General features: G+C 52.0%; 2 protein-coding genes across 3 annotated transcripts; one reads left to right on the top strand and one right to left on the bottom strand.

Annotated features, from left to right (window-relative positions):
- Nucleotides 1-302: 302 nt before the first annotated feature.
- ZNF408 (zinc finger protein 408) lies at nucleotides 303-5,340 on the bottom strand. The gene is made up of 5 exons (XM_043582389.1): nucleotides 5,215-5,340; nucleotides 4,634-4,914; nucleotides 3,945-4,006; nucleotides 3,441-3,700; nucleotides 303-2,598 (listed from the first exon to the last, which is right to left on the bottom strand). The coding sequence occupies exons 1-5, from the start codon at nucleotides 5,261-5,263 to the stop codon at nucleotides 1,070-1,072; spliced, it is 2,181 nt and encodes a 726-aa protein (XP_043438324.1). The 5' UTR covers nucleotides 5,264-5,340; the 3' UTR covers nucleotides 303-1,069.
- Nucleotides 5,341-5,651: 311 nt separating this feature from the next.
- Nucleotides 5,652-25,953, top strand: ARHGAP1 (Rho GTPase activating protein 1). Of its 2 annotated transcripts, none has more exons than XM_043582403.1 (13): nucleotides 5,652-5,770; nucleotides 9,321-9,490; nucleotides 9,718-9,813; nucleotides 16,998-17,085; nucleotides 21,077-21,208; nucleotides 21,820-21,906; nucleotides 22,109-22,207; nucleotides 22,574-22,681; nucleotides 22,766-22,842; nucleotides 23,055-23,132; nucleotides 23,623-23,751; nucleotides 23,932-24,035; nucleotides 24,175-25,953. In XM_043582403.1, exons 2-13 carry the CDS (start codon nucleotides 9,358-9,360, stop codon nucleotides 24,361-24,363), a joined length of 1,320 nt encoding a protein of 439 aa, XP_043438338.1. In that variant the 5' UTR covers nucleotides 5,652-5,770; nucleotides 9,321-9,357; the 3' UTR covers nucleotides 24,364-25,953. The 2 variants fall into 2 exon arrangements, with proteins under 2 accessions (XP_043438338.1, XP_043438339.1); XM_043582404.1 differs by lacking the exon at nucleotides 5,652-5,770 and adding an exon at nucleotides 5,864-6,038.
- Nucleotides 25,954-26,806: the final 853 nt, after the last annotated feature.

Below are 26,806 nucleotides of genomic sequence, written 5' to 3'. Positions count from 1 at the left end.
CGCTGGTCTGTTGTTGACGTCACCGGACTCTCACTCCAGGGCTTTTTCACACACACAGCCCCCCGCACCCCCACTCTCTCTCGCACCCTCCCATCCGCCAGATCACAGCAGTGCCAGGGTTAACAGCCTTACTCCAGCACTGGGCCAGGAGGGTCCGAGTCTCAGCTCTGCAGCCTAGCAGCCGTGCCACCTTGAGTAGGACACTTAAAGCTGCTTCCTCACTTGTAAGACCAGAATGCTACCACTACCGACCACACAGGTTGCCACGAGGATCATATAAACTCAAAGAACTGGCCCACAAGCAGGGTGGAGTGTTTATTTAATCATTATTATTCCTTGCGGACACTGTCCCCGATGCCCATCTGTAAAAGGCATCACCTCAGTCTTGCTCACAGCTGTATCCCGGCACCCAGGGTGCTGGTTTATGGTCTATGCACATCAGGATGTGAGTCTGTGAGCAGACTCTTTCTTGGGTGGCCCAAGCCCACAGAAGGGTTCAGATCTGGCCCTAGCTGCCTCCAGTGAGTCTGGTGTCTATCAGCACAGAAAGAAAACCAACTTCACAGCCCCTAGATGGTGAAAAAGTTTGCCAAAACCACCTACAGCCTGAGTTAGAGGGAACTATGAGCTGAGCTCAGCCTCTGGCATTTTAACCCTCCAATCATTCCGTCTAGCTCTAGATGAAAGTGCCTGTCCCTCAGGGAGCTCGGGGGAGCAATGATGCCAGCACTAAGCACCCGGGCAGGGCAGTCCTGCTGCCAGCTCCCTGACTACCTCACTGGGTGGGGTCACTTCCGTTGTGTTTAAAGAACAAGCACCCTGAGCAGTTCCTGGTGAAGGAGGTAGAACATGCTCTACCGGAAGGCAGTAAAAAGCTCTTAAATCTAGAACAGGTTTACCTTACAGTCTTGGGAAACAATGTGGTGGTCCATAAACAGGAAGGGAAATCCCCGATCTGCTTCTCAGAATAGACTAGACTCCGTCAGGCAACCCAAAGAGAAAGACGCAGGCGCCCGGCAGCTAGAAAACACTAGCTTTATATAAAACTCTGCTGAAGGAGGTGAGGGGGTCAGGTGCCCGTCTCCACCTCCACCACTTCTGCCCAGGCACTAAAGCCCATGTCCTTATGAATGAGCACCAGGCTGGAGGCGGGGCCTGGCTCCTCAGGCACCACAAAGCACTTCTCCTGGCTCCCAGAAATGGTGACCTCGAAGACGTCCCGGGCTGGGGAGACGTCCTGTTCGCTGCATGTATCTAGCAGTTCTGGCTCAGTCTGCACCAGTACCACGGTGGGCTCGGAAGCAGCAGGTGGCACACTGGGTGGGCTGGAGGGTGCCCCAGGCTGGTGACTGAGCTGGTGCCGCTTGAGGCTCTGGGGGAGGGTGTAGCCCATGCCACAGGTGGGACAGCGATAGGGCTTGTCGGCCAGGTGGGACTTGAGGTGGCGCCTCAGCTTGGTGGCCAGTGTGTAAGCACGGCCACACTGGGGGCACGGGAAGGGCCTCTCCCCTGAGTGCAGACGCTCATGAGCACGCAGTGTATGTGGGTCTCGGAGGGCCTTCCCACACACAGGGCACAAGTAGGCCTCCCCGGTGTGAGAGATAAGATGGCGCCGCAGCTCAGGCAGCTGCGGAAAGGCATCGGCACAGTGCGGGCAGCGGTAAGGACGCTCCCCCGTGTGCAGCCGCAAGTGACCACGCAGGGTGCCCCGCTGGCGGAACGCCCTGCCACAGTGTGGGCACAGGAAGGGCTTTTCTCCTGTGTGGAGTCGCATGTGGTTGCGCAGAGAGCCCTGGTTGGCCAGGGGGCGCCCACACACAGGGCACGGGCACGGGGCAGGGGCCGCCGGCACCTGGTGGGTCTTGCGATGCAGTCGCAGGGAGGGCCGGCGGGCAAAGGCCTTGCCACACTGGTCACAGGCAAAGGGCCTGGCACCTGAATGTACCACCTGGTGCTCTTTGAGGTCTCGCCGGGTGCCGTAGGCCTTGTCGCATTGTGGGCAAGGAAAGGGTCGCACTCCGCGGTGGCCCAGCATATGGGCTTTGAAGCTCTCCTCTGAGCTATAGCTCTTGCCACACTCAGTGCAAAGGAAGGGTTTGTGGCCTGTGTGCACGAACGCATGCTTCTTCAGGTGGCACAGCTGCAGGAAGGCTTTGCCACACTCCCCACACCGGTACCGTCGTCTCTGTTTTGGGGGGCTTCCTCCTGGGCCAGGAGGGCTCCGCAAGCATGCAGGGAGGCCGGCCTGTTGCTGCTCCCCAGCCTGCTGGGCCCTGAACTCCGAGGTCTTTGCTCTGGGTGGGCACTGCTCACTGGGGCCACATAACTTCTTGACCAGGTAAGCATGCAGGTGGGTGGCCCTGGCAGAAGACGAGGAACTGGCCTCACTACTCTCTGGGCCCTGCTGGGTAGTGGAGCTGCTCTGAGGTTCAGGTGACATCTGTGTCTGGGGTGGATCCTCCTCATCCATGCTGCCACCCCGAGGGAGCAGGCCAAGTGGTTGGCTCTCCTCAGGAAGTTGATCCTGGGTTTGAGGCTTAGGTCCGGGGCTTACCATATTCTCTGCCTGGATGCTGGGGGGTGACTGGTGACCGGGATCTGCAAGGCAAGAGTGGGGGCACTGCGGTTAGTAGAAACTGTAGCAGGGGGTGGCAGTGGTGTCACTAGGAAATTCTAAGAATATGTGTCTCCTCCTACTCAGCCCCTGAACCTGAACTTCAGCAGGAGCAATGACACCACTCTCTTCCCTGGAACATGAACCATGTGCTCTGTTCATCTTCATGTTCAGTCTTAGGTGCCTCCTGGGGAAGCACTCTTGGGAACCCCAGTGCCCCAAACCTCTGGATAGTCCTAGAACAAGGCTCTCCTAGGGGCTCCTATTTTCCCTCTGGAGACGCACACTTAGGACGAATTAGGCCACCACCTCCTCGCCTTAGTTCATCTGAAAATAAAGGAACCTCTACACCCACCCCAGATAGAAGAAACATGAGAAATTGGAAACCTTATATAGAGCTTGCTGTCTTCATCGACATGACCTTACTATTCCAAAAAACGTACTCAGGAAGATAAAAGTTGCAAATATCAATACTATTCATTCTAAGGAAAAGACCCAATCACACTGCAATAAAAGCATCAAATGATAGGTCACACCCCAAGACTCTCTGAGCCTTTTACTGAAAATTCTAGCCTTGTATCTACAAGTCCTAAGCCATTATGTCACGATCTTTATTCAATCTGATCAAGCCCTGTCCCATCTACACTGAAAGATCTACCAGACTTCAAAATTTCAATAAATATCCAGGCTTTGCCCTTCCATCTCAGAGAAACTATTAAAAACTCTGTGATGCTCTCCTTTACCTCCCTGAGCCACAGCTTTGCCTTGTCATATCAAGGTTGATTTGGCGATAATTTCGGAAGCCAGCGTTGTATCTGACACATACCTGTCCAACGTTCTGCTGCATCCTCCCCAGGGGAGTCCACTTCCTGCTGTGAAGCGGAGTCCACTTCGGTCACCACAGCCATGGCTGCCTCTTCTTCTAGCCTGGGCTGGGTGGGGCTCAGGCCATCAGAGGGAGGCTGGGGCCACAGCAGCAACTCAAAGCCTGGCAGCACAACCCGGTACACCTGCAGATGGAGCTTCTCGTTGATCCGCACCAGGGCTACGTTTCCCTCACCTTCCAGCCTGCCCTGCTGCACCAGACTGCAAAGCAGAGGAAGAGCTAGCTCAGGAGACCCTCTTCAAGTGACCCTCCCTAAAGCCCCAGCTCCTGGGCAGTCTGAGTCCTAAAAGACCCCATGCCTTTGGAACACTCACTGCAAAAAAAAAAAAAAAAAAAAAAGAAAAATCGCTGGGTGGGGAATTACAGTGGGCTTCTGGTTCCAACTCATGCCAAAACAGAAAGCCTCAAAGGACCATCTTCACTACGTACTCTCCTGTAACTTACCTGATCCAGCCTGAACTCTGCTCACAAGCACACACGTCTCCCCATGGGCCTAGTGACACGTCCTGAAATAAACCAATAAGAGTCCTTCTCCCATGTGTTTGGGGAACCAGAATCGGGGGCGGGGGGGGGGGGGATGTAACCTCTCCTGAGACAGATCTAATATGAAGCCCCTGGAAGGTTAACGGTCTCTGATTCTTCCTCTACAGGACTGTGTTGTCTGATTTTTCATTCAGTAAAGACCAAAAGACTCTCCCCTCACCTCCCTCCCAATATGTGGAATATCACAAGTTGAATACATTACTGCCTTCCAGTGAGTGTGCCAAACAATAAAAAGTTGTAAGAGGTACATCAACTTTACTTTTTACGACTTACTATGCAATGAAACCCTTTACCCACACTATTTCATCTATTGCTCCAAATAACCCTGGAAAGTTGGGGGGAAAAAAAGGAAACAGCTATTTTTTAATTTTACAAATGAGGCATGCCATTTTATCCAGCTTTCGGCACTTTTTGCACCTCGATTCCTTAACTACTGCAAGTGAGGGGAAGAGGCAGTCCTGGAAAGAAGGGGCATAACCATCTCCTATCTCTTGAAATGCCCTGCTTCTTCTAACAAACTGAAGAGCTGTTTACAAATGGCTGAACCTCTTGCAGGATCTGTCACGGAGACACGTCCTATCTTTCAATACCTCCTCCAGCCGTAGTTTCACTCCTTCCTCCTTCTGCTTGGAGACAGACTCCTCTTCCAGAGGCCCCCAGAGCAGTCCCGGCTGCAGGGGCTCCCCGACACACCAGACCCCCAAACACGGTTCCTCGGCGAGTGAAGAAGGGCCAAGGGCCAAGCCCCGGGGAAGGCTCTTTAGAGCGAGGAAGGCCCGGGTCGGCCCGGGCGGGAAATCTTTGAGGCCTCGAGCAAAGCCTTGTCCAGAAGGGATCCATCCTAATTCCGGGCCCAGGCGCGGATCGGGGGCTGCAGGGAAATGGGAAGGCAGTAAGGGAGCCAGTCCAAAGGGTCATGAGGGTGGGGACAGATACGGGGGGAAACCGCAGGTCCAGCTAGGCCTCGGCAGTCTGAGGGATGTTAGAGCTCTAACGGAGCCCCTAGGAGGTTTGAGGGTATTCGAGGACTCTTAACCCCCCAGAGACATCTGAGGGCACCGGAGGATTCCAGGCTAGGGAGGAAAAGGGCCTGGGGGTAGAGAGTTGACCAGGGAACAGCAGGTCCATCTAAGGACGGGGCCGAGGGTCAGAGACGCCGCAGGTCACTAACCGCACTGCAGTCTCTCGCCCCCGGAGAGCAGCTCCTCTGCCTCCTCCATCCCTCCAGAAAAGCCTCCTTCCGCCGGAAGTGAGCGTCTTCTTCTCCGCTCCTCCCGGAAACAACCATGGGCTTCCAAATTTCCTGTCGGGAGAGAATCCGAAGAGTCTGACTCATTGGTGCACAGAACCGGGAGTTGGGGAATACCGGCGAGGCAAAACTCCGTCTGACAACAATAAGAACCACAGGATTCCAGCGGACCACTAGAGATTCGAGCTCCAGGGAAAGCGGAACTAATTGTTCCAATCACCTCCTTTTGGGAGGGACGGGTCGGACACTTATGCTGTTTCTCTCCCAGGCGGGCATTTAAGCCAGCACGTGCAGGAAAGTGGGAGGGGATCCTGGAAAGCCATGTTTGGACCTGGCAGCGAGCCGGAAGTGGGTTGGAGGTGTGGCGGAAGTGGTTGGGGAGTGAGGAGCCCCGGAGGGGGCGGTTCCCGTTCTACCGCGGCGCCGGATGTTTGCCGAGCTTTGACAGGCGTGGCACAGGGAGCAGTGCCCGACCACGGTGAGCTGCGGAGCGCGGGGGTCTTCCTGGGTGGTGGGGGGGAAAAGGGAGGTACTAGACAGGTCACTTTAAGGCATAGGGTCAGGAGGGGGATGATTCGAGCGGATCCTAGGAAGGGAGCAGGAGTGGTATGGGGCCTGGCTTTCCCACAGCGGGTTTCAGCCCCCTCCTGGGTCTGCACCGAGGTGACTTGTCTCCTTTGCTGGTTCCCTCCTGCACTTCCCAGGGCAGAGTCTAGGTCAGATCCCTGTCATCGAGCAAGCCCACGGTAAGGGGAAGTCTCTTTGGTCCGAACTGGCGAAGCGCTAAGAGCAAGAAATTTGGGGGAAGTATTCCAGCCTGCCACTAATTAGGCCACGCTTTCATCTCTATTTCTTAATCTCTGAAATGGGATAATTACACCTATTACGGGTTTTGTAAACCACGAAGCTCTGTACAAATGCATTTGTAGTCGAAAGTCTCGCTGTTGTATCATGGGATTTGCATTTTCGCAATTTTGGAGCCCCAACTAGGAGGGCGGTCCCAATGCCAGAGAATACGATTTCAAGTTATCTCAGTTCTTCGTGAAGATTAGGGGAGAGACTTTACTTTGTTTTTTCATGGCACCTCTCTGAACCTTCAGAATCACACGAATGACAGTCATTTAAAGAAGTGTTGAGGGACTGACCTGCATCAAGAGACCACTTTATACAGATATAGATTAAAATCTTGACTCAGCTGTATGACCTGCCTAAACAGTTTGCTTATCTTTTCTGGCCCTGATTTTCCTCGAGCAGTAAAATGGGCCTGGTAATGCAAACCTCATGGTGCTGTTGTGAAGTTAAAAGGTAATTTGTCTGTTTATAGCACTATATAGGCTCTCAACAAATATTGGTTCCCTTCTCCATTTAGGAGACGAATTCACTCATTCAGTCATTCAACAAATGACAGCATCTGTGTGCTGAATAGGTCAGGGATTCTTAGATTCTCAGAGGGCCTTAAAATTGCATAGAAGATTTCAGGCATGTGCTGATTTTTCTTAGGGAAAAAGTCCACAGATTTCATCAGAATTTCAGAGAAGTCCAGAGGTGAAAACCTGTGCCTGAAATGATTCTCAAAGATCTTTGTAAAAGTAGATATTACCTGTGGAGAAGAGAAATACTAATCTCAGAGTAAGGAGTATTTTGCACAGAGTGGAACAGGGCTTGTAGGTGACTGGAGTCTTAGGCAGCCAGGATACTTCATGGCCACCCCTTTATATTAGAATTTCCCTGAGCCAGCTTCCCTCACCCTCCCACTGAGTGGGAGCTAAACTTCAGGGTTCACAGGGGAAAGCAGCTGTGGGTTGGAGGCCAGTCTGGCTGGGAGGTGGAAACAACTGTGATTAGTTATGCTGGAAAAGGAGGCTATGGGGTGGGGGAGGGGTCAGTTTTGGAAGAACAGACAAAACAGAGGAGCAGTTACTGGAAAAGAGGTGGAGTTCAAGTTCAACTCCCTTTTAGAAGGTGTCCCTCTCCTTCCCTCACACATACTTCAGCTCGCAGCTGTTCCTTCTAACCCTGTTGTTCACTTCAGTGTGAGTATTTTAGAATACTGGAGAATTATGTTTCTGGAAGGAGTCTGTGCTTTTATAGATAAGGAGATGTAAGTCTAGTTAGGAAAAGACTTGCCCAGCATCTTTGCAACTCATTGGCTCCAGCAGGACGATAATAATCCAGTTCTCCATATCCCTCATCCCATGCCTTTTTTTTTTTTTTTTTTTTTTTGAGTTAAGACCCACTGTTGTGCAGAAAGACTTCTCTGGGATAGCTGTGGGCAGGGCTAATGGAGCGCTTGGTGCCTGGTCAGTGACAGAAGAGAAGGCATGAAGAGAAGACTCAGGCCTAACAGGGGTTACTGTGTGCTGAGTTCTGTCCCTGTTACCCAGTGGAGTCCCCTTTCGGGGAATCCTCACAGCCATCTGGTTGAATGGGAGGAGTTTGTCGATGAATCCGGAGTGGATTCCTCAAGACTTAGAGTTGCCTGCATTGGAGGCTTGAAGGGCAATGGGAGAGCAGGGGTGTGGGGCACAGCAGCACTCACTGAGAGAAGTGCATTCCAAGATAAGAGAGGGTCATCTTTCTCTGTGCTCATGGAAGGGATTTCTATTTTGGTGGTAATCAGCAGTAGTGAATACGTGTAGCAGAGAAGAGGCCAGAGGAAAGGAGGAGAAAGACTTTCTGGATTTTGGTTTTTGTTTTATGGCTGTTTGGCTATTTGGCTGCTTGGCTTTGACTCAGGAGCTTGGAACAGCTTTTGCCACTGAATCAGCGTGGTTGCCCTGGTAACAGGGTGGTTGTTGCTAGGCACAGGGAGCCGGGTTTACCAGCCAGAGTCCTCGGCTGTGACGTGACGTGTGCAGGAGGTTGTCATGTTGCCTTAGAGCCCAGAGGTGTTTGGGGTCTGGATCCTAGCTAGCAGTTCCCCCCTCTTCTCCCTCCCTGTGCCTGGTCTTGTCTGGACTCTATCTGCCCTGCTGATTCTCTGACTATATATGTCATTTTTGGGCTCTAGGAATGTAGTGTGCTTAAGAGCAGCCTCTTCTCTGGGGTTGGACTGAGTGGATTCAATCCCCTCCCTGACCCACAGGGTGAGTTTGGGATGGAAGGGGATTGGCCTCCGTTTAGGGCCGAGGGCAGAAGGTACTGCTCTCGGGCTTCATGGGGCCACATCCTTGCTGCCAGACCTAGACCTGGGCAAGCCCAGCTTCCGAGCTGGCTCTTCTCCCTCTCAGTCTGCTGTGACTGCTGGTCTGTTTTTCGACTCCTGTAGCTTAACACTCTGAATGCCATGGGATTCCCACTTTCCCATCTGTGCTCTCCAATGCTTGGCACTGTCTGTTGACCTTTCCCACCTTGAAACTAGCATTCAGAGCTCCCTGCAGTTTAGAGTGGGCCTGGGAGCCCCCAAGAGCCTGAAGATTGCCCACTCTGACTGGCAGGCAGATTCCATCCCGTTTCTTGTTTCTGTCCTGGGGCAAACCCAGCTGGGCACCTTGACCATTGACTTTTTTCTGGGACCCTGTGGTCTCTGGCCACCTCCTGTTCCCAGGACAAAAGTGAGGGATGGAATAGACAAGGCCACAAATAACTTTTCATGTGGAATATCCCTGTACTCCGTAGATGCTTGCAACATCTCTACCCTCTAACTGCTGGCACCTAGGAAGCTTCTGTGCTCTATGACCCCTGAGGACGGGGTGTAGACTTCTGCTCTCTGCAGCTGGGACTGCATTGCTGAACCAGATAGGCAGTGGGCAGCATGGGCCCTGGCACGGCTCATCCCTTATCCAACTGGACGACCTGAGGGCACGCCCTGAGCTGCACCATCCTCTGCCCCAGCTGCCTTTTCTGGCATCATGCCTGTGGAGAACCCAGGGCTACATGGAGCTCTTGGCAAGGATGCGAAGTGTTGAGGAACAGGAACAGGGGACACTGCGGGAGGAAAGAGTGAGATCAGGAGGGCTCGCTGTAGAAGTCACAGGGGAAAAGAGGGTGCCCCTGACTTGCTAACCCCACCCCTGGTTTCTTTTCAGGTTCTGTGGAGCGAAGCTGTGAGGGACAGGCTTGGTCATGGACCCGCTTTCAGAGTTGCAGGATGACCTGACCTTGGATGACACCAGCCAGGCTCTGAACCAGCTGAAGCTAGCCTCCATTGATGAGAAGAACTGGCCCTCAGACGAGATGCCCGACTTCCCCAAGTCAGGTGGGTGCTGCCGGATCTCAGGCAGCCATACATGCCTTAGAAGGGGAGACTCCCTTCCTGTCGGAGGAAGACCCCAGGAGAGCAGGAGGAGGGCAGGGAGACCAGCCCCAGGGTGGGACTGGTAGCATAGGTCCTATGGTGGAGATGGGGAGGATCAAAGAACACAGGTCTTGGGGAGAACACTTCCAGTCCCCCAGATTACCCCCTGCCTTTGTCGTGTTCCTCAGATGACTCCAAAAGCAGCTCCCCGGAACCCGTGACACACCTGAAGTGGGATGACCCTTACTACGACATTGCCCGGCACCAGATTGTGGAGGTGGCAGGTGAGCACAGCCAGCAGTGCACCGTTTTCCTCCTGGTCTCACCCCCGGCCTCTCAGGGGGTAGGGACTGGGGGACGGGCGGGTGCCCACTCTGTGGTCTGACCCCTGACCCCGGGGCTCCTGAGCACACCTACCATTCTTTAAACTCACACACTTGATTGTGATGGCCATTTGGCCTGTTCACCTGCAAGCACATCCTGACCTGTGACCCGGTTGTCTCTATTGGCCAATGGCGTGTGGGAGGCGGTGTGGCTTAGGAGACTTTGAAGTCAGAAAGCCCCGGTTTGATTTCCAGCTCTGCTCTGTGAACTCATGTCTTCCTCAAAGGGTCGCTGAGAGGATTACAGTACTGACTGTCTATCAGGGTCTAGCCTGGAGCCGAAACATAGTTGGCCCTGAATGAGCGGCAGTTGATCTCCCTTCCCTTTGTCCTGATGTCAGCCTTTCCATCCCATCAGTTACTGGGGACCAGGGAGGTGCCAGTTCCTGTTGGGGAAGCCCTACCTCCAACGAAGTCTGGAATGGCAGAGTGTCCTTCCAGAAGTTAGGAAGCCCATGACCCCCTGGAGCATCAGGTCCCAGGAAGATGTGCTACCTTTGTGAGAGTGGGTATGAGCCCCGCCTTGGGTCTCAGCCTTAGTGAGCTCCCACTTTCCTGTTCTTAACGCCGGACCCAGAGTAGGGGAGGTCGCAAGGATGCTGGTGACCTGATTTCTGCCTGTAAGGTTGTACTACGAGAAGAGGAAATTAGAGTGATAGGATTCTTTGTCTTTCCCCTAACGGTCGTCCTCACTGGTAAGGACAGGCAACTGTAAGCTAGCATGGCAGCATGGCTCTGCTCTGAGGCATTGGGGTGGGCAAAGGAGGCCAGGCAGCACATGGCTCTGGAGCCCAGTGGTGCTGGCTTAAGGGGGCCCTAGAGGCATCTGGCCATAGGGAAGCCATAGGGAGGTCCATATCTGAATGCTGGGCTCAGAGAGGGATGGGGCAGTTAAAAGAGTTGCCCCTAATGTCAGAGGCATTTCCATGGCATTTGTGTTCCTGGTGCCTGCCTGGTACCCAAGCCTGGGTTGGAAGCCTTGGCTATGACTTCTTTCATCCATGCAGAAGCAAGGCTGAGAGTTCTTACCTGGCCGGGTCCTTACCTGGGCACAAGAGAGTCACCCAAAGGTTCAGAACTTTCTCTCTTCACTTCCAGAAATTGACCTGATTGGGGCATCAGGAGTATCTAATGTGATGTGACATAGTCTCTATCCTCCTGGCCTATGTGGCCAAGACACAAAACAGAGCAGGGGGGGACCCACCCCCATTCCCACCCTCACCCCGGCACCTGGTGACCCCCTTTCCCACTACAAAGCAGAGCTGCAACATGTTTCTGTTTCCCCAGGGTGTGATGAGCCTGAGGGGGCCCAGCCAGGTAGGTGTGTTCCTGGCTCTCTGTGCTTGGCCTCTGGGCTGTGGATCAAGAAGGGCTCTTGGTGGAAGCCAGGGGGGGCCAGCTTAATTGCAGCCCCACTTCAGGGAGCTGGGAGCTGGCGGTACCTGGGAGCCGGAAATAGCAAAAGGTTTACAGGAGGTTTGATAGGGTGGTGCCATGTGGGGACACATCCGGAGCCCAAAGGGAAAGGGGCTTCTGGGGAGGGAGGGCCCACGTCCCTGGGGGCAGGAGGCTGGCTGTGAGCAATGGCCTGGCCTTAGGGCTGGCTCAAGGCCCCTCTGGTGGGGGTGCCCCCAAGGGTGTGCCTCTCCGACTGCTGAGAAGAATTTGGATTGGTACCACCAGAGCAGGAGTCATTTGATGAGACCACGATGATGTCCTGGGAGGCCAGTTTCCTGGCATTAGAAACTGGAGAAAGAGCCCATGTTGGAACGGAGGATGGATTATGTCCCCATCTCCTCTGCAGCCTGTGTTCTCCGAGCTGGTAGTAGCTGTCATTCTCCACAGTCAAATTTGACTCCGTCCAAGTGGTTCTTTCCAGTGGTGTGCTGATAAACGTTTATCAGTTGGCTCTCTGGGAAGGCGGGGTGGGGGTGGAGGGGAAGGCTATTATTTATTTGTAGCATTTGCAATTTTGACCACAGCAGATTTCAAGCACCAACATGATGTCAACTGGCTACAGTATCCTCATCATTTAACAGTTTAACAAACCTGTGAGCCGGCCCCAGCACAGTGCCCCAGCCCCCACCTCCCATCTCCTTGGCCTGCTCTGCAGGTTGCGGGCGGGTGGTAGCTGGTCTGGCGGTTCCCAGAATGCCTGCTAGAGGACTGCACTGTTGCTGATTGATAGCCTGGGCACGTTCATGATCGGGATCTGGGGAATGCAGAGTCTCCCTTCTCGGGCCGCTGCTCTTTTCCTGGTGCTTTCCACAGTCTCTGTGTCTTCTCATTGAGTCCTCACCCCCAGTGCCCTGGAGACACCAGACTCCTTCTCCCCTTGCAGTCTCCAGGGCAGAAGTCTGTTCTCTTCTGAGAGCAGGAGTAAAGTTCTTGTAGCGGCAGTTGCCCTCTCTGCTGGCAAATGCCAGGCCACCCAAGGGCTTGAGCAATGGGACTTAACCCCAGGGAAGGGAGGACAGGGGCTAGACCCTGGGGTCACCCACATCTCATTCTTGCTTGTCTGAGAGTCTTGCCTTGCAGCCCCTCACCGATCCCCCTTTTGCCCCATCCCCATTCTGACTTCATTCAACATGCATTTGTAGAACACCTACTCTCGAACAAGCCCTGTAGTCAGCACTGAGGATTCAGTGAGGAAAAACACACATCACCTCCTTCAAGGAGCACACAGTCCAGTGAAGTCATTCTTAGAACTGGCCAGAGCCCTCTTTAAGAATATGAGTGATGTGGACCTCTTCTCCTAGGGAACATGTGCATGTGTTTGTAATATTTTTCATATCACATCTTGGCCTTGGTAGATGCCCATTGGTGGAGCCGTTGTTGAGAACCCAAAGTTTCCCATTTACAAGGCGTTGACAAGGCCAGCCATGATGGAGCCACAGGCCCCTGGCCCCTCACCTCAATTGTTTGCTTAACCAGTTACTATCTCTTTAAATTCCAGAGCCCTGTGAGCTCAGAAGTCCTGTCCCTCTCCTGCCAAAGTCCCTATATTTGCCAACCAATGAGGGCATCCGTCCGTGGGGGGGGGTGGGGGATGGTGGTGGCAGGATGAAAAGAATCTTTTGGAACCTCCATGCTCCTCCTTGCATTTTCCTCTACATTCCAGGCCTTTCCTCTGCTTAGAGGGGAATAGGCAGATGTCCCTCCCCTCACATGCTCATGGCAGAAGGTTCCAGATTGTAGATGAGGCTGGATCAGCCAGGCTGATCCTTTGTCCCTGCCCTACCACTTTGCTCTTGCTTCTTCTGTCAGTCTATGGGAAGGGATTGGAACAGGCCTGAGAGCCAGCCCCCACTGGACTGGAGGGAACCCAGTACCTCGGGATCTAGGCTAGGGTATGACAGCAGGTGGTCTTGCAAAATAGACCTGTTGCTGGATGAGATGAGGCTGCACCTTCTCCTCAGACAGGCTTGCAGAGGGCTCTCTGCTTGTAAGTTTGGAGAAACTCTGTCCAGGACACCGTCTAAAGCAATCTCGTAACCTAGATATCATCATGAACAAATTCCGAAATAGAACCATGCATACCACGTAATGCTGACCTATGACTTTATGCAGGCTTCCAACGTTTCTTGAATATCTGCCACATGCTGGGCTCTGGACCAGCACTGGAGTTTCAAAGATGGATGAGCCATGGCTCCTGCTCACAAGCCAGTAGAGGAGACAAGCACATAAACAATTATACAGAAGAGTCAAAGTATCACTGCAGAGGAACAGCTAACCTGTCTCGGGGAAGGAGGAGAGGACAAAGTCTTCTGGAATGAGTCTTAAGGATTCCAAGGAGTTAGCCTGGAGGAGGGGAGCAGAATTGTCTCAAGGAAATTCTGTCTGGCAAAAGAAACAGCAGTGTCCCAAAGCTGCCTGATGTGGACTGAGTTGCAAGCATGTCTGTGTTGAAAGTGTGTGAGCCTGGAGAATCCTGTGAGTCATTCCAAAGAAGGGGCTAATCTAGAAGTTGACCCCTTCCAAAGAAGGGGCTGATATGGTAGTCAGACAGCTGGGAGTGAGGTGCTAAATTAGGCCAAAGCACCAAGCCATGCAGCCAGCAGGGCCTGGAGCCATGCTGCCCACATTCCAGAAGCCTCCTTCAGCCCCTCTGAGTCTTGCCCCAGCCCTGGAGAAAAGGGTCAGAGCCTTGGCAACCACTTCGGAAAAGCACTGACTCCTGGGTTAGGTCACTGACCGAGAAGAAGCATCAAGATCATGGCTTACTAAATATGGAGAAGGGCAGTCAGCAAGGCATGGGGCCGGGGGGCAGGGGGGGAGGGTTCCTTAATCCTCAGAGGTAGGTGGAGGACAGATGCAATGTGTTTCATGGGTTGTGTAAGTAGTCTTCTCATTTGCCCCTGAAGCAATGGGGATTAGGCAGTTGTGGTTTGGTGTCTCTGCAGGGTTGTGAAGGAAAAGATGTAGGGAAGGTCCCTGGGACATGGGGCAGTGAGGACCAGGCCTTGTCCTCATTGAGCTTTGTTTGGGGTGAGTGCTGTGCTGACCCTGCAAGAGCACTCACCTTGGAGGGCAGTAGGAGATGTGTCAAAAGCTGCCCTGCTGCTGCTGCTTCTGCTGCTGCTGCTTCTTTTAGTGTTTATTTGTCTTAGAGAGAGAGAGACAGACAGAGCATGAGCAGGAAAGGGGCAGAGAGAGAGACACAGAATCTGAAGGAGGCTCCAGGCTCTGAACTGTCAGCACGCAGCCCCGCATGGGGCTCGGACTCACGAACTGCGAGATCATGACCTGAGCTGAAGTCGGATGCTCAACTGACTAAGCCACCCAGGCACCCCAAAAGCTGCCCAGCTTCTTGACAAAGCCAGATTAGACCATCAAATAGTGACTGGTTTGGGGCAAACACCCCAGTGATTACTGCCAAATGAGCATTCTTGCAAAGCATTTCAAACTCCTCTGAACTCCATGTTCTTTAGAATATCCTTAATGAGAGGGACACGTGGGTGGCTCAGTTGGTTAAGCGTCTGACTTCAGCTCAAGTCATGATCTCGTGGTTTGTAAGTTTGAGCCCCACATCAGGCTCACTGTTGTCAGCCTGTCAGCACAGAGCCCACTTCAAATCCTCTGTTCCTCTCTCTCTGCCCCTCCCCCGTTCATGCTCTGTCTCTCTCTGTCTCAAAAATAAATAAACGTTAAAAAAATAATATCCTTAATGAGAAGGGGTATGATTTTTAGGAATGTCTAGGAGTCAGAGCCAAGTGTGGTTAATAATTCTAGTAATAAAATCAGAAAATGTGATAGTGGTCAAAGATGAGACTGGACCATTAAGTAATCACACCCATTTCCTCAGTGGCCTTGGACTTGCTCAGAAGGTAGTTTCAAGAAGTCTTCCAAATACGCTGCTCAGAGAGGGCACTTCTGGAATAAGCATCAGCTTTTAAGATAACTTGCTAGATAGCAGTTGCTTTGATGGGCATGACTTTCAGTTTTTTTTAAGTTAAGGTGACATTTAAATAACAAAATTAACCATTTTAAAGTATGTAATTGGTTTTCTTTTTTAATGCTTATTTATTTACTTATTTTGAGAGAGTGTGAGCAGGGGAGGGGCAGAGAGAGAATCCCAAGCAGGCTGTGTGCTATCAGTGCAGAGCCTGACACGGGACTTGATCCCACGAACCTCAAGATCATGACGTGAGCCAATATCAAGAGTCAGTTGCTTAACCAACTGAGCCACTCAGGCGCCCCTACAGTTGGTGGTGCTGAGTACATTCACAATGTTGTACAACCACCACCTCTGTCTAGTCCCACAATTTCATCCATACCCATTCTAAATCCTATAACCATAAAGAGCCAATCCCTAATCTCCCCTCTTCCCAGCAACTGGCAACCACCAGTTTGCTTTGTTTATGTGGATTTACTTATTCTAACATCTTTTTTTCTCACTTTATTTTATTTTTTTTTTAATTTACATCCAAATTAGCATATAGTGCAACAATGATTTCAGGAATAGATTCCTTAATGCCCCTTACCCATTTAGCCCATCCCCCCTCCCACAACCCCTCCAGTAACCCTCTGTTCTCTGTATTTAAGAGTCTCTTATGTTTTGTCTCCTCCCTGTTTTTATATTATTTTTGCTTCCTTTCCCTTATGTTCATCTGTTCTGTGTCTTAAAGTCCTCATATGAGTGAAGTCATTTGATATTTATCTTTCTCTGACTAATTTTGCTTAGCATAATACCCTCTAGTTCCATCCACATAGTTAGTTGCAAATGGCAAGATTTCATTCTTTTTGATTGCCGAGTAATACTCCATTGTATGTATATACTACATCTTCTTTATCCATTCATCCATCCATCGATGGATTATGGAGAGTATGACATGGACATTTGGGCTCTTTCCATACTTTGGCTATTGTTGATAGTGCTGATATAAACATTGGGATGCATAACATCTTTTTTTTTAACCTTTTATTTATTTTTGAAAGAGAGACACAGAGTGTGAATGGGGGAGGGGCAGAGAGGGAGACACAGAATCTAAAGCAGGCTCCAGGCTCTGAGCTGTTGGCACAGAGCCTGACACGGGGCTCAAACCCACAAGCTGTGAGAATCATGAACCTGAGCCAAAGTTGGACACTTAATTGACTGAGCCACCTAGGCGCCCCGGATTTTCCTATTCTAGGTAACTCATATAAGTGGAGTCGTACAATATGGAGGCATTTGCATCTGACTTCTTTCACTTAGCATCATGTTCTCAAGGTTCATTCATAATGTAGCATGGATCAGTACTTCGTTCCTTTTTATGGCCAAACGACATATCCGCTGCATGGATATACCACATTTTCTTCATGCGTTCATGCGTTGATGGGCATTTGGGTGTTTCCACCAGGTGTGACTTTTTAAAAAGCTGTTATTTTTTTAGACCCCAGCTCAGTAGCCCTGCGAGCAACCCGTCCCTCTTTCTTCAGTGACACACCCTTGAGTGCAGACAGCTGCCCAGAGGTATGTCTGCGTTAGCCCCTCTGGCCCCTGCACTATGTGGTACAGGTCTCCAGGCCCGGCACCTTTCAGTTCCTCAGCCTGCTTCTCTCGACTGATCTGCCACCCACTGTGCTCCATCTTTCTCCACACCTAGGAGACGACAAGTATGGGCGGAAGATCATCGTGTTTAGTGCCTGCCGAATGCCCCCGAGCCACCAGCTGGACCACAGCAAGCTCCTGGGGTGAGTACCCCTGGGCAAGGTGGAGGGACCTACACCCAGTATCGGCTGATGCCATTCTCCTTACCGTCACTTCCCTCAGTGCCTCTCCTCTTCTCCCGTGGGAGCTATTTTACATTTTGGGGAGAGCACTGCACTAGGAGTCAGACCTGGTTTCTAGTCTGGGAAACTGCAGCCTTAGAAGGGTGTCCTCATCTCTTCAAGCCTCTTTTCATAATCAAGCCCTCCTTCCTTGTGGGAGACACTGCACGCGGATGTGCTTGGGAAAGTTAAATACTGTCCACACAGGAGGACTGATTATGATGATGTGGTGCTTCTGATGTGGTGGCAGTTGTTCATCATTTAGATGAATAATCAGTGAATTCTGTGTCAGATTTGGTGCCAGTGGCTTCTGTACCTATCTGGATTCTGTTAGCCAAATATATGTAATAGCTCTGATTGGTCTAGAAACCTGATAAGTGTTCACTGCTGAGCCACCACTGGGCCCCGGGCATGTGGACCCATGGGGACCCGGGCATGTGGTCCTGGGCGCAGGACCTCCGTGGATGCCGGGCCAGAACGGTCTTCTGAGGTGCCTCAGTGTGTGTCCATTTACCATCTTGCACTTCTCTCCTGATCTCTACTAAAGGACTCCCTGAAACTGATACCAGTTCTTTGGGATCCTGAATGGTTCTGTGCATGTAGGGGGTGGTGAGGGGTCGGGGCAGGCCAAGGGTGCGGCTGCAGAATGGGAAAGGGCCTGAGTGCAGCATCTGCAGTCCTGGTGAGCCAGACCTGAGTCTCTCTGGCCTTGTGTGAGTTTCCTCTCTGGCTTCCTGAACCCTTCTCCTGCCGCCCCTCAGCCAGGCAGGCTGAGCCTTGTTCAGGCCCATCACGTGGCTTAGCCAGGAGCAGGCCAGGGAGCTCAGCCTGAGGGTAGCTGAGTCACACCCCTACCCTCTGGTTTAACACAGCCCGTCTGATTTGGCAGGTGACAGACTCCTGGCCAGATAATAGTCTGAGTGGGAGGAAATCAGAGGAAGGAGATGGGAAAGCACCCAGTTTTCAGGAGAAAGCTTGCTGAGTGAGGCTCCACCACTCAGGAGGCTTCCTCTGATTCCTGGAAGCCCCCTGCATCCATCCTGTCTGTCCTCCACCCCTTCCCAAAGGGGTCTCCCTGCCCCCATGCAGCCTGCACGGCAGCACTTTCAGTGGGGATCAATCACATTATCTCAGCCTTGTCCTTTCCCAGCTGTCCAGCCAGATCTGGGAGGTTGAAATAGAAAATGTCCGAAGCTTGGATTCAGCTGTACTCCTTACTAGCTGTGTGCTAGTAAGGGGGCAGCTCTTTTCTGAACCCTATAAAAATAAGAATTGTGCCCACCTCATAGGGTTGTTGTGGGCATTAGGTAAAGGTAATATACATGAAATGTCATTGTATATCATTGTAAAGTATTACAGATTTCAAGAATTTAGAAAAACGTAAGTAGCTATAAAGAAAAAATACAATGATAAATAAAATCTCCCATAAACCTACCACCCAGAGAGAAAACTAGTGTTAATATTTTAGTGTATTCACTTCTTATTTTTTTCTATAATATATACAGGTGTTTGTATAGTCCCCTCTGTATCTTATATAACATCTTCTGAGCATTAAACATTCTTCAAAGATATCTTTTAAAAACATGTTATTGGCAAATGTGTGCAGAGAAAAGTGAACAAATTATGTATACTACTTGATAAATTTTCAAAAATGGAATACACCAGGGGTACCTGGGTGGCTCAGTCAGTTAAGCATCTAACTTTGGCTCAGGTCATGATCTCGCGGTTTGTGAGTTCGAGCTCCGCCATCAGGTTCTGTGCTGACAGCTCAGAGCCTGGAGCCTGCTTCAGATTCTGTGTCTCCCTCTCTCTCTGCCCCTCCCCTGCTCTCTCTCTCTTAAAAAATAAATAAACATTAAAAAATAAAGAATTTCCAAAAATGGAATACACCAGGGGCACCTGGGTGGCTTAGTTGGTTAAGTGTCCAACTTCGGCTCAGGTCATGATCTCGCGGTTCGTGAGTTCAAGTGCCATGTCGGGCTCTGTGCTGACAGCTCAGAGCCTGGAGCCTGCTTCAGATTCTGTGTCTCCCTCTCTCTCTGCTCCCCCCCCCCCCACTCATGCCCTATCTCTCTCAAAAATAAATAAAACATTAAAAAAAAGGTTTTTTTTAATGGAATACACCATGTCATCCACACCCACAGACCTCCCTTTGCTCTTCTAGTCACTACCCCAATGGGTGACTGCTCTTCTGACACCTAACTTCACAGATAGGTTCTGTCTGCAGAAACATCTTGTAAGGTTTTCTATTTATAGATATCCTGTATTTTATTTAACCAGTTCCCTGTTTTTGGACAGTTAGCTTGCTGCTCAAATTTTTTTCCATTGTAAAACAGGCCACATGCAATGAACAGCCTTCTACAAAAATGCTTCTGTTCATTTCTGATTGTTTCTTTAGCATAAATTCCTGGGTATATTTTTATAGGATCAAAGAGTATGAACATCTTTCAGCTTCTGATACACATCACTTTACTGCCCTCCAAAAAGGCCATAACATTCATCAAAGAATGACTGTATTTTCACAATTTTTGCTATTTTATAGTTACAGAATGGCATCTTTATATGTGACAGCTCTTTGCAGACTGCAAAGTGCTCAATGTGTATAAGGGGTAATTACCATGTAGCAATAAGGATTGGAATCACAGTAATAATCCGGCATTAGACACTTCACATGCCTGCCTGTGTGGGCCAGATCAGCACCCTGGGCCATGATATAGGGCACCGTGTCTGGGTTAGGTCAGGCTGTATCTGAGCACTTACTCAAATCCTTGAATACCTCCCCTGGTACCATCCCTCCCCCCCCCCCCCCCAGAAGTCCTTAGCCTTCCTGTAGGCCCAGCCTCTCAGCCTGGAGTGGTATTCTGCTGGGGTCTGAGCATGGTTGGCCAACCAGAAAGAACTTTCCCTGAACTCCTTTCCCATTCTAGAGTTCTTATCTGTCCCCTTTGTACTTATCCACTTTAGGTGCTCAACACCTCTGCATGTATGTGCTTGTGTGAGGTGATAGGTACTATGTTGTGAGCATGGGGAACTTGAGATGTGGCTCTTTGGTCCAAGAAAAGCCCAGTGACTAGAGCAGGGGAGGGGACCCTCTAGTCACCCCAATCCCCTCTCATGGGCACAGTGCTTTATAGACTATGATGGGAGGTTGAGTATATAAGCTGCCCTTTGGTCAACAGGACCAAACATTGGAGTTAGCTCATCTCCAGGCTCCACCACAAGCTGTGTGACTTTAGATAAGTGCTTGACCTCTCTGAGCTTCACTGCCCTCACTTGTAAGGAGGAGATAATCTCAGCCCCAATTATTATGAGGAAGGCAGGAGATATTGTATACAAAGTGCTTGGCAGACACTAAAAGCTAAATATATATATTTTTTATTTTTTTAATGTTTATTTTTGAGAGACAGAGACAGAGACAGACAGAATCTGAAGCAGGCTCCAGGCTCTGAGTTGTCAGCACAGAGCCTGACGCAGGGTTCAAACTCTTGAGTGGTGAGATCATGACCTGAGGCGAAGTTGGACGCTTAACTGACCGAGCCACCCAGGCACCCCTAAAAGCTAAATACTGATGAATGGTGACTGTCGTCATTATTATTGACTCAGGGCAGTCCTGCAGAGAATGTTACTGCCATTTTTACTGCGGGTATGTGAGAGGGCTCAGTTACAGTCCCGATCTCCTGATTTCTGGCCTGGGCTGTTACTACCCTTCTTCTTCCTCCGTGCAGCCCAACCACTAGCCTGAATCTCCTCCACGACAACACGGTGACTGATTATGCAGCCAGAATAGGCAGTGCAGGAGAGGGGCTCGTGGGGAGGTGTATGATACAAGCAGAAGACTCCTGGGGTGCTGAGTCCTGTCTCAGGGGGCCCCGCCTGTGTCGAGGATGGGCCTGAATGGGCTTTTCTCTTGTAGGTACCTGAAGCACACCCTGGACCAGTATGTGGAGAGCGACTACACACTGCTGTACCTGCACCATGGCCTGACCAGCGACAACAAGCCCTCCCTTAGCTGGCTCCGGGATGCCTACCGAGAGTTTGACCGCAAGTGGGTTGGGGCCTGGGGACAGGTCTGGAGCTAACAGCTCTGCCGGGTTCTGGGCTGCCCTCTGCTTGCTCAGGAGCTTATATCCAGTTCATCTCCAGACTCCACCGCAAGCTGTGTGACTTCGGATAAGTGCTTGACCTCTCTGCGTCTCCCTGCCCTCACTTGTAAAGAGGGGATAATCCCAGCCCCAATTGTTATGAGGAAAGCAGGAGATAATGTGCTTGGCAGGCGCTAAAAGCTAAATACTTTCTTTTTAATTTTTTTAATGTTTGTTTATTTTTGAGAGAGACAGAGTACAAATAGGGGAGGGGCAGAGAGAGACCGAATCTGAAGCAGGCTCCAGGCTCTGAGCTGTCAGCATTGGGTAAAAGCAAAGAATCTGAAGTTGGAACGTCCTGGGTTTAACCCCCAGTTTCTCTGCTTATTCACCCTGCCCTTCCCTGTTACTTAACCACTCTGAGTCTCCATTTCCTAATCTGTAAAATGGGACAACAGTGGCACTTACCTCTCAGGTTTTCCATGAGTACTCAAATCAGAAAATGTGCACGAAGAACCTAGCTGTGGGCCTCTTCCACCATGCCCACTGCTGACTTCCTGTTCTGTCTCTGCAGGTACAAGAAGAACATTAAGGCTCTGTACATCGTGCATCCCACCATGTTCATCAAGACCCTACTCATCCTCTTTAAGCCCATCATTAGGTGAGCAGCTGATGGGGGAGAACAGTGACCTCCCCACACTTCCCTCTCAGCTCTGAAGCACATACCTGAGGAGGCCAAGAATCCTGGAGACAGACCATTTTTGGGCTCGGCCTTTGACCTTGGAGGGGCTGCCGAGGGGATGGTGGGGGCCTGCCAAAATGGGCCCTCCCCCACTGACCCATGCCCGTTATTTTGCCGGCAGTTTCAAGTTTGGGCAGAAGATCTTCTATGTGAATTACCTGAGTGAGCTGAGCGAGCATGTGAAGCTGGAGCAACTGGGGATCCCTCGCCAAGTGCTCAAGTAAGGCCTGGGCCGTGTGTGCCTGCCGGGCACGGGTGTGCCTGTGTGTCATGTTTGTGGGGTAGGACATGCCAGTCAAGGGCAGAGGAAGCCTTGAGAACCCCAGGAAGCAGAGGAAGTGAAGGTAATGAGTAAGAGACAGCATATGGGGTCAGAGAGTGTGAGGTCAGATCTCATTCCTGTCACTTAAAAAACTCTGTGACTGATTCTCTTCAGTCTCCACTCTGTCATGTGTAGAGCAGGGCTCCTATGAGGACTGAATGAAGTGACCCACGTACAATAGCACAGGAAGTACCCAACACACAGGGTTGCCAACATGACGACAAAGCCAAGTTGAGGGCCTGACCCTCCCCTCTGCTCTCCCAGGTATGATGACTTCCTCAAATCCACACAGAAGAGCCCCGCGACAGCCCCCAAGCCCATGCCACCACGGCCCCCTTTGCCCAACCAACAGTTTGGGGTCTCGTTGCAGCAGTGAGTATGCAAAAGGTGGGCAGGCCTGGCACGTGGGGACCGGAAAGGGCTTACAGACCCAGCTCACTGCTCTTGTCCCCACAGCCTCCAGGAGAAGAACCCAGAGCAGGAGCCCATTCCACTTGTGCTCCGGGAGACTGTTGCCTACCTGCAGGCTCACGGTGAGTGCCAAGGCCACTGGCCGCAGGACCTCCAGGACCTGCTTCTTCCCCTGCAGCCGAAACCGTAGGTCCCTCCTCAGCCCAGTCTCCCAGCTCCCCTTGGGGAGCATCAGCACCCACACCGACCCTCAATGGAACCCCAAGACAGAACAGGTCGAAGAGTCTGCACACTGCCCCAGAGCTGAGACTCACCAGGCCCCACTGTTTCCCAGCTCTCACTACTGAGGGGATTTTCCGGAGATCAGCCAACACTCAAGTTGTGCGGGAAGTACAGCAGAAGTACAACATGGGTGAGTGCTCTGGGGTGTGCCTGGGCCCGCAGTGGGAGGGGAGGAGGGGGGGAGATGGAGGGGAGATGGGGCATGGGTGTCACTGTTAGGGCACTTCTTTGCCTTCTGCTGCTTGGGAAGCAAGGGCCCTCCGTTCTGTTCCTGTCAGAGGTTTCTGTGGTATTTGGTATGATTACATGGGTCCCACTCCTGCCTGGCTGTCCCAGGCCTGCTGCCTCATCGGTCAGGCTTCCGGGTCCTGGGTTTAGATTCAGAGATGAAGAAGAACTGTCATGTGTCATGTGTGCTGGGGGGGGCCCCATTCAACCCGGTCCCCTCATCACAGAGGAGGAGGGGAAGGCCTGTGTGAAAGGGCTCTGTAGGAGGAGGGTGTTGTGCAGTGGCTGAGGGTGATTGGGCAATGGGGTCTGCTCGGCCTCTGGATCGGCCGTCTGGATGGGGCGCCGGCCTCCGTGCTTGGCCCAGCTCCTTCTCCATCCCCACCCCCCAGGGCTGCCTGTGGACTTTGACCAGTACAATGATTTGCACCTGCCGGCGGTCATCCTCAAGACCTTCCTCCGGGAGCTTCCTGAGCCCTTGCTCACCTTTGACCTTTACCCCCACGTTGTGGGCTTCCTCAGTGAGTGCCCCTGTCTTCCCTCCCTAGTTCTGTGCTTATTCTGCTGGGTTGGGGTCAGGGCTGCACTCAGAGCAGGTAGATTTGGCCTGCCCTCCAAGGAAAGTCTGGTTGGGGTCTCCCTTCTGGCCTCATGTCGGCCCAGCCCCGGGCCACTGTGACCTAGGCCCCAATTCCTTGTAGACATTGATGAGAGCCAGAGAGTGGGGGCAACGCTGCAGGTGCTCCGGACGCTGCCTGAGGAGAACTACCAGGTGCTTCGTTTCCTCACTGCCTTCCTGGTGCAGGTGAGACCTGGCCTCAGCTTCTGCTGTTCACCTGGAGGAGGGTGGGGGGGTGGGGGGGAGAGCTGCCACCCTTGTAGCTCTTGGGAATGGGAGGCAGGCTCTCTGGCTTCCTGCTGCAGCCCCCTGATTCCCTCCACAGATTTCTTCCCACTGTGACCAGAACAAGATGACCAACACTAACCTGGCTGTTGTCTTCGGCCCTAACCTGCTGTGGGCCAAGGATGCTGCCATCACCCTCAAGGCCATTAATCCCATCAACACGTTCACTAAGTTCCTTCTGGATCACCAAGGGGAATTGTTCCCCAGCCCTGACTCGGGAGGGCTCTGAGCCCTGCCCCACCACCCTTCCCAGCTTCAGCCTTATGAGTCTGGGGCTCCTGCCCAGGAAAGGGGCCATGAGGCCCTGGGAGCTGGAAGCTGGAAGCTGGAGCCAGCCAGTTGGGCAGCTCTTCCTCCCCTTCTGTCCAGCCCACCTGGCCAGCCCTGGAGACCTCGCTGTAACCACGAGACATTTTTCTTCGCCTTATACTTCTCACTGCCTCCTTGGACCCCTGGCTCCTTGCCAGGCTCTGCAGATCTGGCGGCCTTTGGCTCTTCTAGTATGAAAAAGACTGGCCCCAGAAACTGCTTACCCACTTTCTCCTGCCTCTCTTTTCCTGGCAATTGCAGATGCCTCAATCACTGCCGGCTGGGCTGGTAGCTGGGGCTGATCCTTCCTTTCCTGGCTGCTGGGGAATAAGAGGCCATGCTGGCTTGGGCCTGCCTGCTGAGGCATCTCCCTGGGTGAAGGCCTTGTGTGCCAGCACCTGCTCCTGTCCTATCCTCTAATGGTTCAGCCTTGTGTTTTTACACAGCTAAGGATGGGCAAGGCTGGGGTCTGCTTCCTATTTCTGCCTCCTTCTCGTTCTCACATCCTGGGTCAGGCTTTCTGAAGTGATACTGCCCCCAGGGTGTTCTAGCCCCCTGTTCTGGCAGCTTGGATGACAGGGCTGAGTCCCAGCATCCATTTGAAATATACACCCCATTCCCGCCCCAAAGCCTCTTGGCGGTCTGGTTGGGCCAGGGACAAGCAGTCTCATCCCCGCTGCCCCATGCCTTGCCTCTTCTCTCTACCTACTTGGACAGATCCTCAGTATAGGGCTCTTGTGGACAGGTCTGTTGTGGGGTCACACTGGTCCCTGCTCTGGCCAGAAGTGACTCAGTGCCTCAGTATCTGTGGGTAGGGACTGCCGGAGGGGCTGAGCAGAGACTTTGCCAATTAGATCAGTCCCTGCCAGGGGAGTTTTAGCAACCTCCCCCAGGGACTACAAGCCCCAGGGCCCTGTCATCTTTCAGAAAATATGGACCCCAATGATTGGTACTTCTCATTCCAACTGTGTCCCTTAGAATGATACTCCTTCCTGGTGAAACCTGGGGACCCCACTTCCTGCAGCCTTGTCCCCTGGCAGCAGGATACTAGATGCACAGTGGCCCTGCCCCCACAGCCTTGGCCAGAGCCTGTAATGGGGTAGGGGCCTTATTGACCAGCCCAGCCCCATCTGTGAGGGGGGTGCAGCCTGAGCCCCACCCTCGCTGGGCTCGCTCCTCATGATGCTAGCATGTCAGGACTCCCAGGGCCTGGAGTGGTTGCTGGTTCCCTGACAGTCCCTGCATCTCTAGCCCAAGCCAGGGCTTCCGCTTTCTGCCCTCCTGTGTATATCAGGTGTTGCTCACAGCCCCATTTACTGGGGAGCCTCGTGGATCTCTTTGGTCTTTCTCCTGTCCCCTGTCCCACTGGTCTGTACCTGCGGGGAAAAGGGGGGGAGGCGGGAGTACTGTGAATCAAGTGTTCACATTCACTTAATGACTTCCTTGGCACCAATCATGTATTTCACCTTTGCACTTTTTGTATTTCAATAAAAAAGGAGATGGAAAACTACCCACCTGAATGTTAGGAAGTAGGCCTGGAGTCTCAGAAAGGGATGGGAAGTGTGGTGTGGTTGTGGAAGATGAGCAGGTGGGGCCTCAGGAAGTCACCTCCCCAGTCCATCTGAACCCTTCCTTCCTTCCTTGTCTTGTTCCTTGGGGAGTGGGTGTGAAGCCAGCTTTCTGACATCTTCCAGGCTTGGACGTGTGAATGGTCACTCTCCATGTTGTAAGTGTGCACCATTCCAACTGGCCACCAAGTGCTGTATCCTATGACCAAGGCCTCTTCTGTCCCCAGAATGAAAGGGACCGTGGTGAAAGCAGTGTGGGCTTTAGAGTCAGACCTGGTCTTGAGTCCTAGTCCCATCACCCCTCCCACCAGCTCCAAATGGTAACAGCCATATAATCAGCCCACATGAGACTGTCTCCTTATTTCTCTAAGGATCAGAAATGATGCACACAGGATGTAACAGTGAGTGCTCCGTGGTGATCAGAATGACTGTCATTTCACAAAGGAATGAGATGGTCCTAATTTTGTGGAGCAGCTGGGATTGGAAACCTCATGTGACCATTTGCTTCTCTTGGCCCTCCTGTTGGCCTGAAAGACTTGGCTCTTTCCACCTGCCACCCAATCCTATAGAGGCTAGGAAATATACAGTTTTCCCTTCCTCTCCTGAGCAGGTTTTGCTGTGCTTTTAAAGATTAAGATGGTAAAATTTAAGTTATGTGTATTTTACCACAAGTTAAAGATAATGGTTTGTCACTTGGAGGGCAGATCAGAATTTCACTTGGCATGATGGTCAAGGTCAAGTTCCACCTGTCTGCTGCCTGCCTGTTGATTGCAATCAGGTTACGGTGGCCTCAGC

Source organism: Prionailurus bengalensis, chromosome D1 (genome assembly GCF_016509475.1).
Source record: "Prionailurus bengalensis isolate Pbe53 chromosome D1, Fcat_Pben_1.1_paternal_pri, whole genome shotgun sequence".
NCBI lineage: Eukaryota > Metazoa > Chordata > Mammalia > Carnivora > Felidae > Prionailurus > Prionailurus bengalensis.
The sequence above is the reverse complement of the archived record's forward strand: the minus strand, read 5'-3'. Positions and strand labels throughout refer to the sequence as shown.

Bases quoted from the DNA above. Each gene is read 5' to 3' on its own strand.
- ZNF408 (XM_043582389.1), bottom strand. From the start codon at position 5,263: ATGGAGGAGGCAGAGGAGCTGCTCTCCGGGGGCGAGAGACTGCAGTGC. The intron at 3,701-3,944 runs GTAAGTTACAGG...TCTGCTTTGCAG, and splicing joins CAGAGTTCAGGCTGGATCAG to TCTGGTGCAGCAGGGCAGGC. The intron at 2,599-3,440 runs GTATGTGTCAGA...CTTGCCTTGCAG, and splicing joins TGCAGCAGAACGTTGGACAG to ATCCCGGTCACCAGTCACCC.
- ARHGAP1 (XM_043582403.1), top strand. From the start codon at position 9,358: ATGGACCCGCTTTCAGAGTTGCAGGATGACCTGACCTTGGATGACACC. The intron at 9,491-9,717 runs GTGGGTGCTGCC...CGTGTTCCTCAG, and splicing joins GCCCGACTTCCCCAAGTCAG to ATGACTCCAAAAGCAGCTCC. The intron at 22,682-22,765 runs GTGAGTATGCAA...TTGTCCCCACAG, and splicing joins TTTGGGGTCTCGTTGCAGCA to CCTCCAGGAGAAGAACCCAG.